Here is a 15,773-nt window from a genome sequence, read left to right as displayed (position 1 = left end):
GACTCTTGATCTCACAGTGGTGAGTTAGAACCCCATGTTGGGTGTAAAGATCACTTAAAATAAATAAATAAACTTAAAAAAAAAAAGAATACTAGGAAATAAAAAATATATCCATACCCCCTTCTTATTTGGTCTTTCTCCACTAATCAGTACAAATACCCTTCTTTATAAGAAAATCTAATGGGGCGCCTGGGTGGCTCAGTAGGTTAAGCGTCCAACTTCAGCTCAGGTCATGATCTCGCGGTTTGTGGGTTTGAGCCCCGTGTCGGGCTCTGTGCTAATAGCTCAGAGCCTGGAGCCTGTTTTGGATTCTGTGTCTCCTCCTCTCTCTGCTGCCCGCCCCCCCCCCCCCCACCATACTCATGCTCTGTCTCTCTCTGTCTCTCAATAATAAATAAATGTTACCAAAAAAAATTTTTTTAATAAAAAAAAAGAAAACCTAAAAGACTGCACTTCAAAATAGTACAACTTGTAAAGCAGAGATATTGTGCATTTATTCACTCAACAATTATTTATTGACAACCCACTATCTTCCAAGGGCTAGGGCAATGGAAATACAATAGTGAACAAATGCCCTTGTGAACTCACAGTTTAGTAACAGAGACAGAGAATTTTAAAAATAAACAAGTGAAATATATAATGTGCTGGATAAGATTAAATGTTATGTTAAAAAAAAATGAAGTAAGAAAGTACCACAGAGATGTGGCCACTTTTCATGATGATGATCAGGGCAAGATTCAATGACAAAGATGCATTAGAACAAGAGTCGAAAAAGGAAGCCAGTCATATGAATCTCCAGGAAAAGGGCTTTTGAAGTAAAGAGATCAGAGGTGACCAAAGTCAGCCAGGTGAGGGATGTTAAAAGGAGAAGGTCAACAAGATAAGGTAGCGGACTGAGGGGTTTATAGATCATGGAGAATCCTAAGAAATTTGACCTCTATTATAAGAAACATTGAAAGTCTTTGGTGGATTTGGAGTAAAGGAGAGATAGAATAAGACTTAGAATTTTAAAAAATCACTTTTTAAACAAATTTTTTTTAATGTTTTATTTATTTTTGAGAGTGAGAGAGACAGAATGTGAGCAGGGGAAAGGCAGAGAAAACGGGAGACACAGAACCGAAAGCAGGTTCCAGGGTCTGAGCTGTCAGCACAGAGCCCGACGTGGGGCTCAAACCCACAAACTGTAAGATCATACCTGAGCTGAAGTAGGACGCTCAACCGACTGAGCCACCCAGACCCCCCAAAAAAAATCACTTTTAGAGCTCCTAATCTGGTAATGGTAGGAAACAGTTTATATTACCCTCTTTACAAATAAAATTATAACCACTATACAAAATATCTTCCAAACAATGATTTGAAGGCATTGGAGAATGGCTAAAAGCAGGTAAAAGTTAAGGGAATTCAACTCATTTAAGACGGGAACCACACAAGGCGATAGAGTCACATTTATATGACTTTCCCCAAACCACCCAGCACAGGCTGGCTCAAACTTAAATAGAAACTCTCAGATCTCGCTCCAGGGGGCCAGCAAACCCTTTCTCGGTATGGATCCCAGAAAAATTAAAATATATGTCCACAAAAAGACTTGTACACAAATGTTCACAACAGTCTTAATTCATAATAGCTAGAAACTAGAGACAACCTAAATGTCCATCAACACGGGGATGGAGAGACAAAAGGTGGTATTTTTATACGATGAAATACTACTCTGCAATAGAAAAATGACTGATCCAAGTAACAACATAAATGAATCCAAAAAATACATCATGTTGAGAGAGATTAGTCAGACACATTTTTCTGAGTCCATTTATGTTATATCCAAGAACAGACAGAACCAATCGCTGGTGACAGAAAGCAAAGGTGGGAACGGAGGAACCAACATTGGGCATTTTCCAGGTGATGAAATTCTTTATTTTGTTATGGATAATGATTAAATGGGTGTGTATAATTTCTGAAACTCATCAGACTGAACTCTTAAAAATCTCAAGATTTAGTTGCATGAAGTGTGCTCTTTCTGCCCTCTTTATATAAAGCTATTTATCCACCCTTAGGATTCCAAAAGAAATGAAACAAGGATGTCAAAGAAAATACTAAAGCAAAACAATACAGTAAATTTTACAAGTATCAAGTCCAAATGTCTAATTTCTTACACTCCATATAAAAAACAGGTATTTTTAATAGTAATCCAAACAAACAATTAGCTGTTGCACTTAACGATAAAAGTCAATCGTACTCTAAAGGCTAAAAGGGGATACATTTGTAAGAATGTTATAGGAACAATACAACCTCAGAAACAGTGGCTATCCAACTTTAAACGGAGATTTCTCAAGAACCTGCAAGATAGGATGAAATTTCACTAGAGTACAATGCAGTGAGTAAATACTATGAATAAATTCGTCAAGTAATTGGTAAAGAACAGTCTCAGTGAGAGAAATTCCCATTAAACCTATTTCAAACAGGGTCCTGGGTGGCTCAGTCGGTGAAGCGTCCAATTTTGGCTCAGGTCATGATCTCACAGTCTGGGTTTGAGCCACACGTTGGGCTCTGTGCTGACAGCTCAGAGCCTGGAGCCTGCTTCGGATTCTGTGTCTCCTTATATCCCTTTGCCCCTCCCCTGCTCACATTCTGTCTCTCTCAAAAATGAATAAACATTAAAAATATATATATTAAAAAAGTAAATAAATAAACCTACTTCGAACATCGGAAACAAACGTTAAGTGTCAAATATGTATTTAAGAATTCCCTAACATATAAGTGCATTTTAAGAAAAGGAGCTGGCTACTCAGAGTGCTTAAAATATGCCTTACATATATTTCTCATCATCACATCTGTTACTAACTGAGGAGCAAAGTTAATTTGGAATGTAAAATTATTTTAGAAAAATAAGCCTTTATATTCTCTAGCATCAATTATGCAGCTAACATCTAGGTGGTAATACAGCATAATGGCTTAGGAGTGTGGTTCCCTGTAATAAATCCCCATTTTGCCACTTTAAGGTCTCAGAAAATAGACAAGTAAGTCAATAGCATCTGACATATAAGTTTTTACATTTATAGAGTAGGAATATATGTACGGGAACTCCTAGCAGACTTTAAGGAGTAAAATGAAGTACAGCATTCAAGTTCTGTCTGAAAGGAAATTCGCAATTTAATACATGTTGTAGCACAGGCATTGTAACAAAAATCAAGAGAAGACCCTGTTAGGAGGACAATGCTGACAGAGGCAATGGTGATAAAAGAGGGAAGAATACGAAATTCAAATAAGTCATGGTGACATTTCAGTCTCAAGTCTCCTTAAAGATTAAAATAAAGCATATTAAAAAAAAAAAGTGAAATAGGATAAAATTTAAAAATCTGTTCAATCATATCCAGCAAAAGGCTACCATTAAGATTAATTTTCAATCTCCCTCTCTCTTATTGGATCTAAATAATACAAGACGAAAGGAGGTGTTTTAAAAAATTAAATCAAAAATAAGCACCTTCGATTTTATAACTTATTATTTAATGGAACCTGACCCTTGAACTTAGAATTATTACCCACAGATGTTCTACTGCCAGCACTGCACAGAGAGTTCATGCACGTGAGCCCCTAAATTACCAAAAGCAGCACTGTAAATATACCTTTTGTTCATTACATAACAAGTCTCTGCCATGGACAGGATCTACTTTCACACATAGCCAAAATAAATATCAGAGCCAAAAAGGAAGACAGCATTATCGCTGCCAGAGGTAGCATGACTTAAAAGGAACAAGGCTTAAGGGGCACCTGGGTGGCTCAGTCAGTTAAGCATCCAACTCTTGATTTCAGCTCAGGTCATGATCTCACGGTTGGTGAGATCGGGCCCCACATCAGGCTCTGTGATGACAACGCAGAGCCTGCATGGGATTCTCTCTCCCCCTCTCTTTCTGCCCACACCCCTGCTTCCACACCCTCTCTCAAAAATAAGTATTTAAATTTTTTTAATATTGATTTATTTTTGAAGGGGAGAGAGAGAGACACACACACAGAGTGTGAGTGGGGGAGGGGCAGAAAGAGAGAGGGAGACAGGGAGAGGGAGAGGGAGAGAGAGAGAAAGAGAGAGACAGAGAGAATGAGAATCTAAAGCAGGCTCCAGGCCCTGAGCTGTCAGCACAGAGCCCAACGCGGAGCTCGAACTCACGAACCGTGAGATCATAACGTGAGCCGAAGGCAGACGCTCAACCGACTGAGCCACCCACATGCCCCATTAAATAAATATTTTTAAAAAACAAAAAACAAGGCTTAAAAAAATACATCTGATTCTCAGGTCAGTTTTACCAAAAGACCAACTGATTGGGGTGATAAACTTATACTTTATGTATGAGGTTTTATTTTCTTCCTTTCCAAAGATATCCTACATAGACACAAAACTAAGTCAACCACTCTTCACAGAAAAACTGTGTAGCTAACACCTAGGTAGAAGTATAGTATAATGGCTTACGAGGGTGACTACTGTGTCAAATTTACTCAGCTACATGACCCTGAACCAATTATTCAATCCTTCTAAACCTCAGTTGTATTTTAAATATAAACTATAAGTAGGTTTTACAAGATACAAAGCACCCAGCAGAGTATGCGGCCCTCAATAAATACAAAAAATGCTTGCTATGATCTCAAGAAACTAGAACAAAGCTGGAGGTATCCCAATTCCAGATTTCAAGACATATTACCAAGCCGTGGTAACCAAAACAGTATGGTACGGGCACAATAACAGACACAGAGATCAATGGGACAGAATAGAGCCCAGAAATAAACCCATGCTTATATGGTCAATTAATCTGAGACAAAGGAGGCAAGAATATGCAATGGGAACTAGTGTCTTCAATAAATGGTACTGAGCAAACTGCACAGCTTCATGCAAAAGAAAGAAACCGGACCGCTTTCTAACCCCACACACATAAATGACCCAACATGCATTAAAGAGCTAAATGTGAAACATGAAACCATAAAACTTCTGGAAGAAAACATAGGCAGCAAATATGGCATGGACCATTGCAACATTTTTTTAGATATGTCACCTCAGGCAAGGGAAACAAAAGCAAAAATAAACTACCGGGACCACACCAAAATAAAATGTTTTTGCACAGCAAAGGAAACAATGAACAAAACAAAAAGACAACCGACCAAATGGGAGAAGATATTCATTTGGAGAAGATATTCACAAATGATGTATTGGATAAGGGGTAAATATCCAAAATAAAGAACTTATAAAACTTAACTCCAAAAACACAATCTGATTAAAAACTGCAAAGGACCTGAACAGATCTTTTTCCAAAGAAGACATACATGTGGCCAACAGATACATGAGAAGATGTTCAAACTCATCCTCAGGGAAATGCAAATCAAAACCACCATGAGATATCACCTTATACCTGTCAAAATGGTGAGAATCAAGGAGACAGGAACAGGGTGAGGATGTGGAGAAAAAGGAATGCTTGTGCACTACTGGTGGGGATGTAAATTGGTGCAGCCACTGTGGAAAAGAGCATGGAGGTTCCTCCAACACTTAATAACAGAGGGGAACCTGGCTGGCTCAGTTGGTAGAGCATGTGACTCTTGATCTCAGGGTCATGAGTTCAAGCCCCGCATTGGGTGTAGAGCTTCTTCAAAAAACTTTTTTTAAGTAGAAATACCATGTGATTCAGTAATTCTTTAGATAATTACCCAACGAAAATGAAAACACTAATTTGAAAATATATACGCACCCCTATGTCTATTGTGGCACTATTTACAACAGCCAAGACATGGAAGAATCCAAGTGTCTATCAATAGATGAATCGAGACACATGTGCTATATATACACAATGGGATAGTACCGAGCATTAAAAAGAATGAGATGTTACCATTTTCAACAACACGAATAGACCTAGAGAGTATTATACCAAGTCCAATAACTCCAACAGAAGACGATTACCGTAGGATTTCACTTACATGTAGAATCTAAAAAGCAAAAGAATGAATAAACAAACAAAAAGCAGAAACAGACCCATAAATACAGAGGCTACACAGATGGCTGCCAGAGAGAAACAGGGATAGGGGATGGGCAAAATGAGTGAAGGGGGGTGGGAGATACAGACTTCCAGTTATGGAATAAGTTATGGGCATACAAGCACAGGAAATAAAGTCAGTGGTAATGTAGCAGCAGTGTATAATGACAAAATGTGGCTACACTTGTAGTAAGCATAGCATAACATACAGACTTGGAGAGTCACCATGTTGTACATCTGAAGTTAATATAACATTGTGTGTCAACTATACTTGCACAAAAAAGGAAGTTTGCTACCACTGTATTAATTGTTTAAGGTATTAAAATAACGTATCAGCAGGGCGCCTGGGTGGCTCGGTTGGTTAAGCGTCCGACTTCGGCTCAGGTCATGATCTCACGGTCTGTGAGTTCGAGCCCCACATCGGGCTCTGTGCTGACAGCTCAGAGCCTGGAGCCTGTTTCAGATTCTGTGTCTCCCTCTCTCTCTGCCCCTCCCCTCTTCATGCTCTCTCTCTGTCTCAAAAATAAATAAACGTTAAAAAAAAAAATTTTTTAATAAAAAAATAAAAAATAATGTATTAGCTATCCTCTCAGATAATCTGTATTAATAAAAGATAATTTTCTGCATTATCAAGGGAATGATGTACAATTAATCATGTCCTTACAACTTTCCTGCATGTTTTATATGGCAAACGACTAAACCACTTCTTAGATATTGATACAATGCAACATAATTTGGAGAAGAAATATTACCTTAAAAAAAGAAAAATGGGTGCTTGGGTGGCTCAGTTGGTTGAGTGTCTGACTCTTGATTTCGGCTCAGGTCACAATTCCAGGGTTGTGGGATCGAGACCCACATCAGGCTCTGCACTGAGCATGTACCCTGCTTAAGATTCTCCCCCCTCTCCTCTTCTCTCTCTCTCTCCCCCCATCCTTCTATCCCTCTTCCCTGCTCTTTCTCTAAAAAATAAAAATACTATCATCTGGAAGACACTGAAAAATTACTAACGGAAGCAGAAAAAAACATGTTTAACTGTGCGAGTATACTATACTTGCATAAATTCATGAAAAAATGAACTCTATAAAATAAAATTATACAAACAGAAAACAGGCAAATATTAAAAGGCAAGTGAGATTGCTTAAAAATGGAAATGGTTGAAAGAAGAATTTCAGGGACACAAAGTGGGAAAACCTAAAATCTGTAAAGGATATAGGGAAAAGTAGAAATTTAACTGATGCAAAATGAAGTAATGATGTGGAGAATGCTTGAGGACACTGAGAATGCAGAGTTCAAAAAAAAAAAAAAAAACAGGAGAGAAATGAAAACAATAAAGGGGCACTTTTAAACACCTGTAGCTAACACCATGCTTTATGGTAAAAGACTGAACCCTTTCCCTCTAAAACTAGAAACAAGGCAGACCGTCTGGCTGGTCTGTTGGTGGAGCATGCAACTCTGGATCTCGGGGCTGTGAGTTTGAGCCCTAGGCTGAGCACAGAAATGGCTTAAAAATAAACATCTTAAAAAGATAGATAAAATTGGAAGCAGGCAGGATGTTTGGACTTCTGAGTCCTATTTAAATCATATTAAAAGTCCTACTCAGGGACACCTGGGTGGCTCAGTCAGTTAAGTGTCCAACTTCAGCTCAGGTCATGATCTCGCAGTTTGTGAGTTCGAGCCCCACGTTAGGCTCTGTGTTAACAGCTCAGAGCCTGGAGCCTGCTTCAGATTCTGTGTTTCCTTCTCTCTCTGCCCCTCTCTCTGTGTCTCTCAATAATAAATAAACGTTAAAAAAAAAAAAAAAGTCCTACTCAGTGCAATAGGGCAAGAAAAAAAATAAAAGCTGAACAGACTGGAAAAGAAGAAATAAAACGGTCTCTATTCATGGACAATGTAACTATCCATAAAGAAAATCACAAAAAATCCACACAAAAAAACTGCTGTAATTAATTAAGGAATTTACCAAGGTCACAGAATACAAGGTCGATATACAAAAATCAACTCTATATACTAGCCAGAAACAACTAAAAACCAAAATTTCAAAAACAGTACCATTACAACAACTCCAAAAACACAAAATACTCAGGCATAAATCTAACAAAACATATGTAGGATGTGTAGGCTGAAAAATGAACAAAAGTGACATAAGAAACCAAAGAGGACCTAAATAGAGAGGTATACTCAGTACTGCTAAGAAGTCATTTCTCTATTAAGTGATCTGTAAGTTAAACATAATCAAAAATCCCAGCAGGATTTTTAAAAACTAGCAAAGCTGGTTTTTAAATTTATATAAAAAGTCAAAGAAATGAGAATATCCAAAACAATTATGGGGGAAAAAAAACCCGCAAAGTTAGCAGACTGACAATACTTGACTTTTAAAGTTGACTACAAAGCTACAGAAATTAAGGTAGTATCATATTAGCATAAAGATAGAAAGATCAATGGTCTAAACAGAGAGTCCAGAGAAAGATCCACACAAACATGTCAAATGATTTTTGACAAAAGGGTGAGGCACTTCAGGGACAAAAAGATGTTATCAGTTAAGTTATGCTGGACGTGTATAAATGAACATCTAAAATGAACATCTATACGCAGAAAAAAGGAAATTTAATCTGTGCCTTATACCAAATTAACTCAAAATAGATTTTAGAGCTAAATGGAAAAAATAAACCTATAAAACAGAAGAAAATAAAATCTTTGTGATACTGCATTAGCCCACAAATTCTTAGATACAAAACCAAAAGGATCGATAAAAGAAAATAACTGATAAACTTCATTAGAATAAAAAGCTTTCCCGTAAATCACAGGTGAGAAAGGACACACGCCTAGAATAATATATAAAAACCTCACAAAAGTTGAAAGAAAACAAACACCCTCCACACATTTGAACAGCCCATAACAAAAAAATTCCCATGCATTTCCATATGCTGGGATTTACTCCTGAGACTGTCCTTTAAATTACTATAATGGAACTTCCTTATCTTTCACAATGTGGAAATACAATTAGGCAAAAGATGTGAACAAATATTCTACCAATGAAGATATATGGAGACAAGTAAGCACATAAAGAGATCATATAATTTGTTACTAGGAAAACGCAAATTAAAAATACAAAATACCACTAGAAACCTAATAGAATAGTTTCGATAAAAACAAGTGACAATGGAGCGCCTGGGTGGCTCAGTTGGTTGAGTGTCTGACTTCAGCTCAGCCCATGGGCTCACAGCTCGTGAATTCAAGCCCGACGTCGGGCTTTCTGCTATTAGCACGGAGCCTGCTTCCAATTCTCTGTTCCCCTCCTCCTCAGCCCCTCCCCTGCTTGTACTCTCCCTCTCTCCCCCAAAAATAAACATTAAAAAAAAAAAAAAATGTGAGGCACCTGGGTGGCTCAGTCGGTTATACGTCTGACTTTGACTCAGGTCATGATCTCACGGTTCATGAGTTCAAGCCCCATGTCGGGCTCTGTGCTGACAGCTCAGAGCCTGAAGCCTGCTTCAGATTTTGTGTCTCCCTCTCTCTCTGCTCCTCCCCCACTCGTTCTCTCTCTGTCTCTCTCAAAAATAAAAATATTTTTAAAAAAATATTTTTTAAAAAAAGTGACAATACCAAGTGCTGACGAGGTACTAGAACTCTCATATAATGCTGCCAAAGTGTAAAATAATACCAATCCTTCACAAATTCTTACAGAAAATGGAAGAGGAGGTGAGAACACTTCCCAGCTCACTTTCCAATGTCAGTTGCACTCTGATACCACCAAAGACATCACAAGAAAGCTATATAGACCAAGAGCCCTCATGAACATAGATGGAAAATTTTTTAACAAAACATAAGCAAATCAAACAGCAACATACAAAAAGCATGATACACAACAACCCATGAGACTGATCCCAGGAATACAGCGGGCTGTAAATCTGAAAATCAGTGATGTAATACAACCTACTATTAGAAAAAAGGTCAAAATCTGTATGATCAACTTAACCTCTATTAACAGTGACCAAAGGTCCCCCAGCAGTTTTGAAACACTGCTGTTATTTTGTATTTGTCCCAAAGTGCTCCCTTTTTCGCTATTTGCTATTCCACACATACTGAGTACATTCTGCTAGGCACTAATACAGACACACACAATTACGTGATTCAGTAAACATATCGTAAGACTTATACACAGGTACACCGTTAACAAGAATAGCCCACTCTGCCCAAGATAAAAAAAAAAAAAAAAGGAAAAACAGACTGACTCATTCCTATTCTGAAGTTACAGAGACATATTTTAAACCGTAAGTAAAATTAAATCACATCGTGGTGTCCAATACGTATGGAAGTAACCTTAAAGGCCTAGTGTATATATTCTTTCTTTTGCCAGACTGCCTCTGTACAAAACATGATCACCTTGAAAACCCTTCCAGTACAACCATTTTTGCCATTCTTACTGGAAAATATCGTGGGGTAGTGTAATCCTATACCTTGTGGGGAGCAAGAATCCTCTGTCTGAATTTTTCAACTGTTTCTTGACCCATAGAAGACCAAGCATTGCCAAAAGCTTCCGCTTTGTCTTGTCTGAGATGAAGGCTCTCTAACTGCTGCTGCAGAGCCGCGGGCTTCACGCTGTGATACACCGCCTAGTCACGAGAGGGCAAACATTACCTCTGTCCCTGATACTCAGACAGATCCCTTGAATTATACTCAAATACAAAATTAGTTTTAAATGATTTAAATCAACAAAAAATTTCCTATTTCTATCAGAAATGTTTCATGTATTTTTTTTAAAGTTTGTTTATTCTTTGAGAGAGACTGAGAGAGCGAGCACGAGCAGGGGAGGGGCAGAGAGAGGGGAAACACAGAATCCAAAGCAGGCTCCAGGCTCTGAGCTGTTGGCACAGAGCCCGATGCAGGGCTCGAACCCACAAACCGCGAGATCATGACCTGGGTTGAAGTCGTACACTTAACCGACTGAGTCACCCAGGCATCCCGTAAGTGTTTTATATCTATTTACCAATAATAATATACACAACAGGGAGACGCAGAGTTAAATGGCCTAATTTAAACTATTTAGGCTACACTTTCCCACTTTTGCCTGTGTCTTAAGTAATCCTAAATCCACTTAACGGAAAAATGTCTTCTTTACGTTAGCTATGTAAGTGATACTCTATTTAAAGTATCATTTCTGGGGTGCCTGGCTGGGTGAGTCGGAGGAGTCTGCAACTTTTGACCTCACGGTCATGACCGTGAGCCCCACACTGGGTGTAGAGATTACTTAAATAAATAAATAATGTAAGCAAATAAAATAAGCTATCATTTCCTCATTCCACTTAACTATTTCAAAGAAATGTACAACGGTTTTATTTCCCAACAAACAAACTTTTTCCAGGAAGCGCTTTCTCAAAACCACCTTCGTCTACCCGACTTCCTAGGTAATACATAATAAAACATTGTAAACATACGTAATAAATATTGTAAACATACAATAATAATTTACAATAATAAAATATTGTAAACATGTGAAAATAAAACATTTTTAATAATATCTGTTCTAGTTCTTAACATTATTCTGGAACAACTTTCTCATGAAGTCCATGTTGCTGGGTCCTCCTTGATTATCCTTCCTTCTACTGAAGGTTCACCAGGGTTCAGAACCATAGTCCTGTTTCTGACCTGTAATCTGCACAAGGCTGTGTGTAGTAGACGCCTGGGTACTTGTCTTCCTAACCATATCTGTTCACTAAAATGCCTATGAAGCTACAGTACTATTTAAACTTTATTTCACAAGTATTCTATGAAGTCACCCAACAGGAATTTATTGAAATCTATTTTAAGTCCAGCAATGTGCTAGGTTTATAGAAGGTGAATTAAAAATATGACAGGTCCCTCACAAATTCAAAACCTAATGAAGGCTGACACACATGAAATAATCAAAGACTAACAATGTGCTCCACTCGGATGAGCCAAGGATAAAAGGAATCCAAATTAGGGCAAAACTGCCAAGTGCAAGGGGTCAAAGCTACAGTGAGAGGAGATGGGACTTGAACCACATTTAACGATTGAAAAAGGGATGCAAAAGGGCAGTTTAATAGGAAGAAATTGTATGACAAAAAGTCCTTTGACAACTATGTCTTTTCTAAATGTTTTATCATCCTAGTCGAATAAATCCCCCCGAAATCATTTCTTAAATTTCTTAAATAAAATGCGCTCACTTCTCCAAGTTATAAACCCAGTAACAATGAATTAAAATGTTTTATACCTGTCTCAAGTCAATGAAGCCCTGATTCACGTTGTTAAATACTTTACTCATGCTACTTAACATTTAGATTGTTTTGTAGACTGCAATACCGTAGGAAAAAATCATACATTCAAATATTTTTACTACCTTCAAATTCTCAAGTACAATATATTCACAGCTTCCATCCGTATACTTTTTTTGAAAAAATAAAAAGCGATAGGTGCCCCTGGGTGGCTCAGTGGGTTAAGTGTCCAACTCTTGATTTAAGCCCAGGTCATGATCTCACGGTTCATGGGTTTGAGCCCCGCATCGGGCTTTGTGCTGACAGCCTGCAAAGGCTCTCTCTACCCCTCCCCCTAGCTCGCAATCATGCATGTGCTTTCTCTCTCTCTCAATATAAACTTAAAAAAATTTTTTTTAATTAAAAAGTACGTAAATAAAAAAAATTGATAGCTATCATAGCAATACAGATATGCAGTAAAGAAAGCATGTTTAGGAGGTTTGGGGAAATAAAAATACCTGTTCTAAAATGAATGATATTGTTTCAAGAACTAGGTGAAGATCTTGTTTCTCTAGAGAAAATGCAGCCTGAAGCTTTTCTTCTTCTTCTTCACTGAAACTGTTCTCAGCCTACAACACAAAAAGCAAGCTATTAGCACACATGCAGGTATTCAAAACTTAGATACTCCACAGAAGAGTATCTGAAGATTCCTTTATTCACACATGGATGAGAAATGTTAAGAAAAAGCGAAAGTGGGGCGCCTGGGTGGCGCAGTCGGTTAAGCGTCCGACTTCAGCCAGGTCACGATCTCGCGGTCCGTGAGTTCGAGCCCCGCGTCGGGCTCTGGGCTGATGGCTCAGAGCCTGGAGCCTGTTTCTGATTCTGTGTCTCCCTCTCTCTCTGCCCCTCCCCCGTTCATGCTCTGTCTCTCTCTGTCCCAAAAATAAATAAACGTTGAAAAAAAAAAAAAAAAGAAAAAGAAAAAGCGAAAGAATCTGATGTGTTTGTAAATTTCAACAACTCAAAATCATAGTACAATTCATTATCTGGATCATGCCAAATGAATAAATAAATAAATTAAATAAATAAATAAGTAAATTTAAAAAAAAACATTACTTTAAATTCTATGATTTATAGGAGGTGGAAACTACCAGTATTTACCAAAAGAAATGGATGTTTAGAAAAAAACAATACTAGAAGATAAAACCCCAAAATGTTAATAATAATTAACAGTAATGTCCACCTTCCTCATTCAAATATATTTACTGAGTATCTATTATGTGCTACAGAGAAAGGCAGTTCATGTCCTCAAGTATACGGTACTCTAGTTAGACACACAAATACAAATACTCATTCATGTAATTTTCATTTTGATGAGTTCTGCAAAAATGTGAGTTATTATAAGAGCATACATAAAGCAAGAAATTAGGTCTTTTTTATCATTTTCATACATATTTTCCAAAACTCACACATTATACACATTAATTTTATGACCAATACGTGAAAGAAGACAGACTCTGAGAAGTCTTCTTTCTTTTGTATCCAAAATAATCTCCTTGATCTAAAGACATTAGTTTATTATGTAGGAAAAATGTGTACCACTTGAACAACTTTAAAATAAAAAGAACTCCTTTAAAAATAAATGAATTAAAAGAAAATAATATAAAGTAAGATATAAAATAAAATAAATAACCTATATTATCCACATATACTAAAAACAACTCTCCCTATGGCTGCCTCTCCCGAACAGCAATAGGGAGAAAATTCAGAAGTTCACAAGCCCTCCCTTGACAGCGTACGATGATGTACACCTACCTGGCTGTTCAACCAAAGCTGCATTAGAGCTTTAAGCTAGTGTACTTTTGGAGGCTACTCACCAGAACTTCCAGGCTCTACTACCTGTTTTATGACTGAGAAAATCATGAGCCAAATTTGGCCAAAATGCCAATTACTTACCTCAAGAGCAACATTTTGACTTAAAAGTTTCAGAATTTCTGTGACTACCATATGTCTTCTTGAAATAATGACCTAGAGTACCAGATTTCATCAATGTGAGGAAGGTAATGGTATTACATGTATATAATCAGAACCACGTGTTGTATTAAATTCAATGGATATTGGGGCGCTTGGGTGGCTCAGTCAGTTAAGCGTCCAGCTTCGACTCAGGTCATGATCTTACAGTATGTGGGTTCGAGCCCCACGATGGGCCCTGTGCTGACAGCTCAGAGCCTGGAGCCTACTTCGGATTCTGTGTCTCCCTCTCTCTCTGCTCCTCCCCCACTCATGCTGTCTCTCTGTCTCAAAAATAAAATAAAACATTAAAAAAATAAATAAATAATAAATAACAAATAAATTCAATGGATACTTATAATTTAACCAAGTCAGTCAATCTGATGCCTTGGAACACATGCTAAATAAGCTGTTTTCACAAAATAATAATAGTGATTGAGGAGGTACAAAAATAAACTTTCAGTGTCCCCAATATGTACAAGGAAGGGAAATTTGTTTAAAAAATACAGCAAACAAAAAGAGAGAGAGAGAGAGAGAGACATTCTCAAGATTTCCAAGGGCATTATATTAATAAAGTGGTTTGGGGAGGGGCACCTGGATGGCTCAGTTGGTTGGGCATCTGACTTCTGCTCATGTCATGATCTCACAATCTGTGAGTTCGAGCCCCTCGTCGGGCTCTGTGCTGACAGCTCAGAGCTTAGAGCCTGCTTCAGATTCTGTATCTTCCTCTCTCTCTACCCCTCCCCCGTTCTTGCGCTCTCTCACTCTCTCTCTCTCTCTCTCTCTCTTAAAAATAAATAAAGATGCAAAAAAAAAAATTTTTTTTTAAATAAAGTGGTTTGGGGGGGCACCTGGGTAGTTCAATTGGTTGAGCATCCAACTCTGGATTTTGGCTCAGGCCGTGATCTTACAGTTTGTAAGATCAAGCCCCCGTGTCAGGCTCCATACTGACAGCACAGAGTCTGCTTGGGATTCTCTCTCTGACTCTCTCTCTGCTCCTGACTCATTCTCTCTCCCTCTCTCAAAACAAGTAAGTAAACTTAAAAAAAAATAAGGAATGCCTGGTTGGCTCAGTCAGTTGAGCATCCAACTCTTGATTTCAGCTTAGGTCGTGATCCCAGGGTCAGGGACCAAGCACTGTGTCAGGCTCCATGCTGAGTATGGAAGCCTGCTTAGGATTCTCTCTCTCTCTCTCTCTCTCTCTGCCCCTCTCCCCTACTCACACACTAGCTCTCTCTCTCTAAAAAAAAAAAAAAAAAAATTTAAAGAAATGTTTAAAACAAATAAATATTTAAAAAAATAAGGTGGTTTGGAGTGAAGGGGGCTAAGGGAATATTTACTTTCCCCCATCCATGGGTACATCAGGAATGCAACCTTAAAATAAGATGGAGTGTAAAATATGGGAGCAAATAGAGAATACAGCTTTAAAAAAAGTTCCAAACACATATTCAATACCCTGCTCCAAAAGCAACCTTGGGTCAAATAAATATTAAGCATGAAGTACCTCTATTTGCTTCCAAAAAGCAGCAATTTAACTTATTTCTGT

General features: G+C 37.9%; 1 protein-coding gene across 6 annotated transcripts in view; it reads right to left on the bottom strand.

Moving 5' to 3' along the window:
* The window catches only part of COMMD10 (COMM domain containing 10), a 220,029-nt gene that overhangs the window by 194,031 nt on the left and 10,225 nt on the right, over window positions 1-15,773 (bottom strand). For 5 of the 6 annotated variants that reach the window (XM_047874902.1, XM_047874896.1, XM_047874919.1 and 2 more), the window contains 2 exons: window positions 12,736-12,846; window positions 10,463-10,618 (listed from right to left, as the gene is read on the bottom strand). In XM_047874902.1, the coding sequence (XP_047730858.1) occupies window positions 10,463-10,618; window positions 12,736-12,846 (267 nt within the window). The remainder of the gene's footprint in view (window positions 1-10,462; window positions 10,619-12,735; window positions 12,847-15,773) is intronic. The other variant, XM_047874929.1, reaches the window with a different exon arrangement.

The sequence above is a fragment of the Prionailurus viverrinus genome, chromosome A1 (assembly GCF_022837055.1).
Source record: "Prionailurus viverrinus isolate Anna chromosome A1, UM_Priviv_1.0, whole genome shotgun sequence".
Taxonomy (NCBI): domain Eukaryota; kingdom Metazoa; phylum Chordata; class Mammalia; order Carnivora; family Felidae; genus Prionailurus; species Prionailurus viverrinus.
The sequence above is the reverse complement of the archived record's forward strand: the minus strand, read 5'-3'. Positions and strand labels throughout refer to the sequence as shown.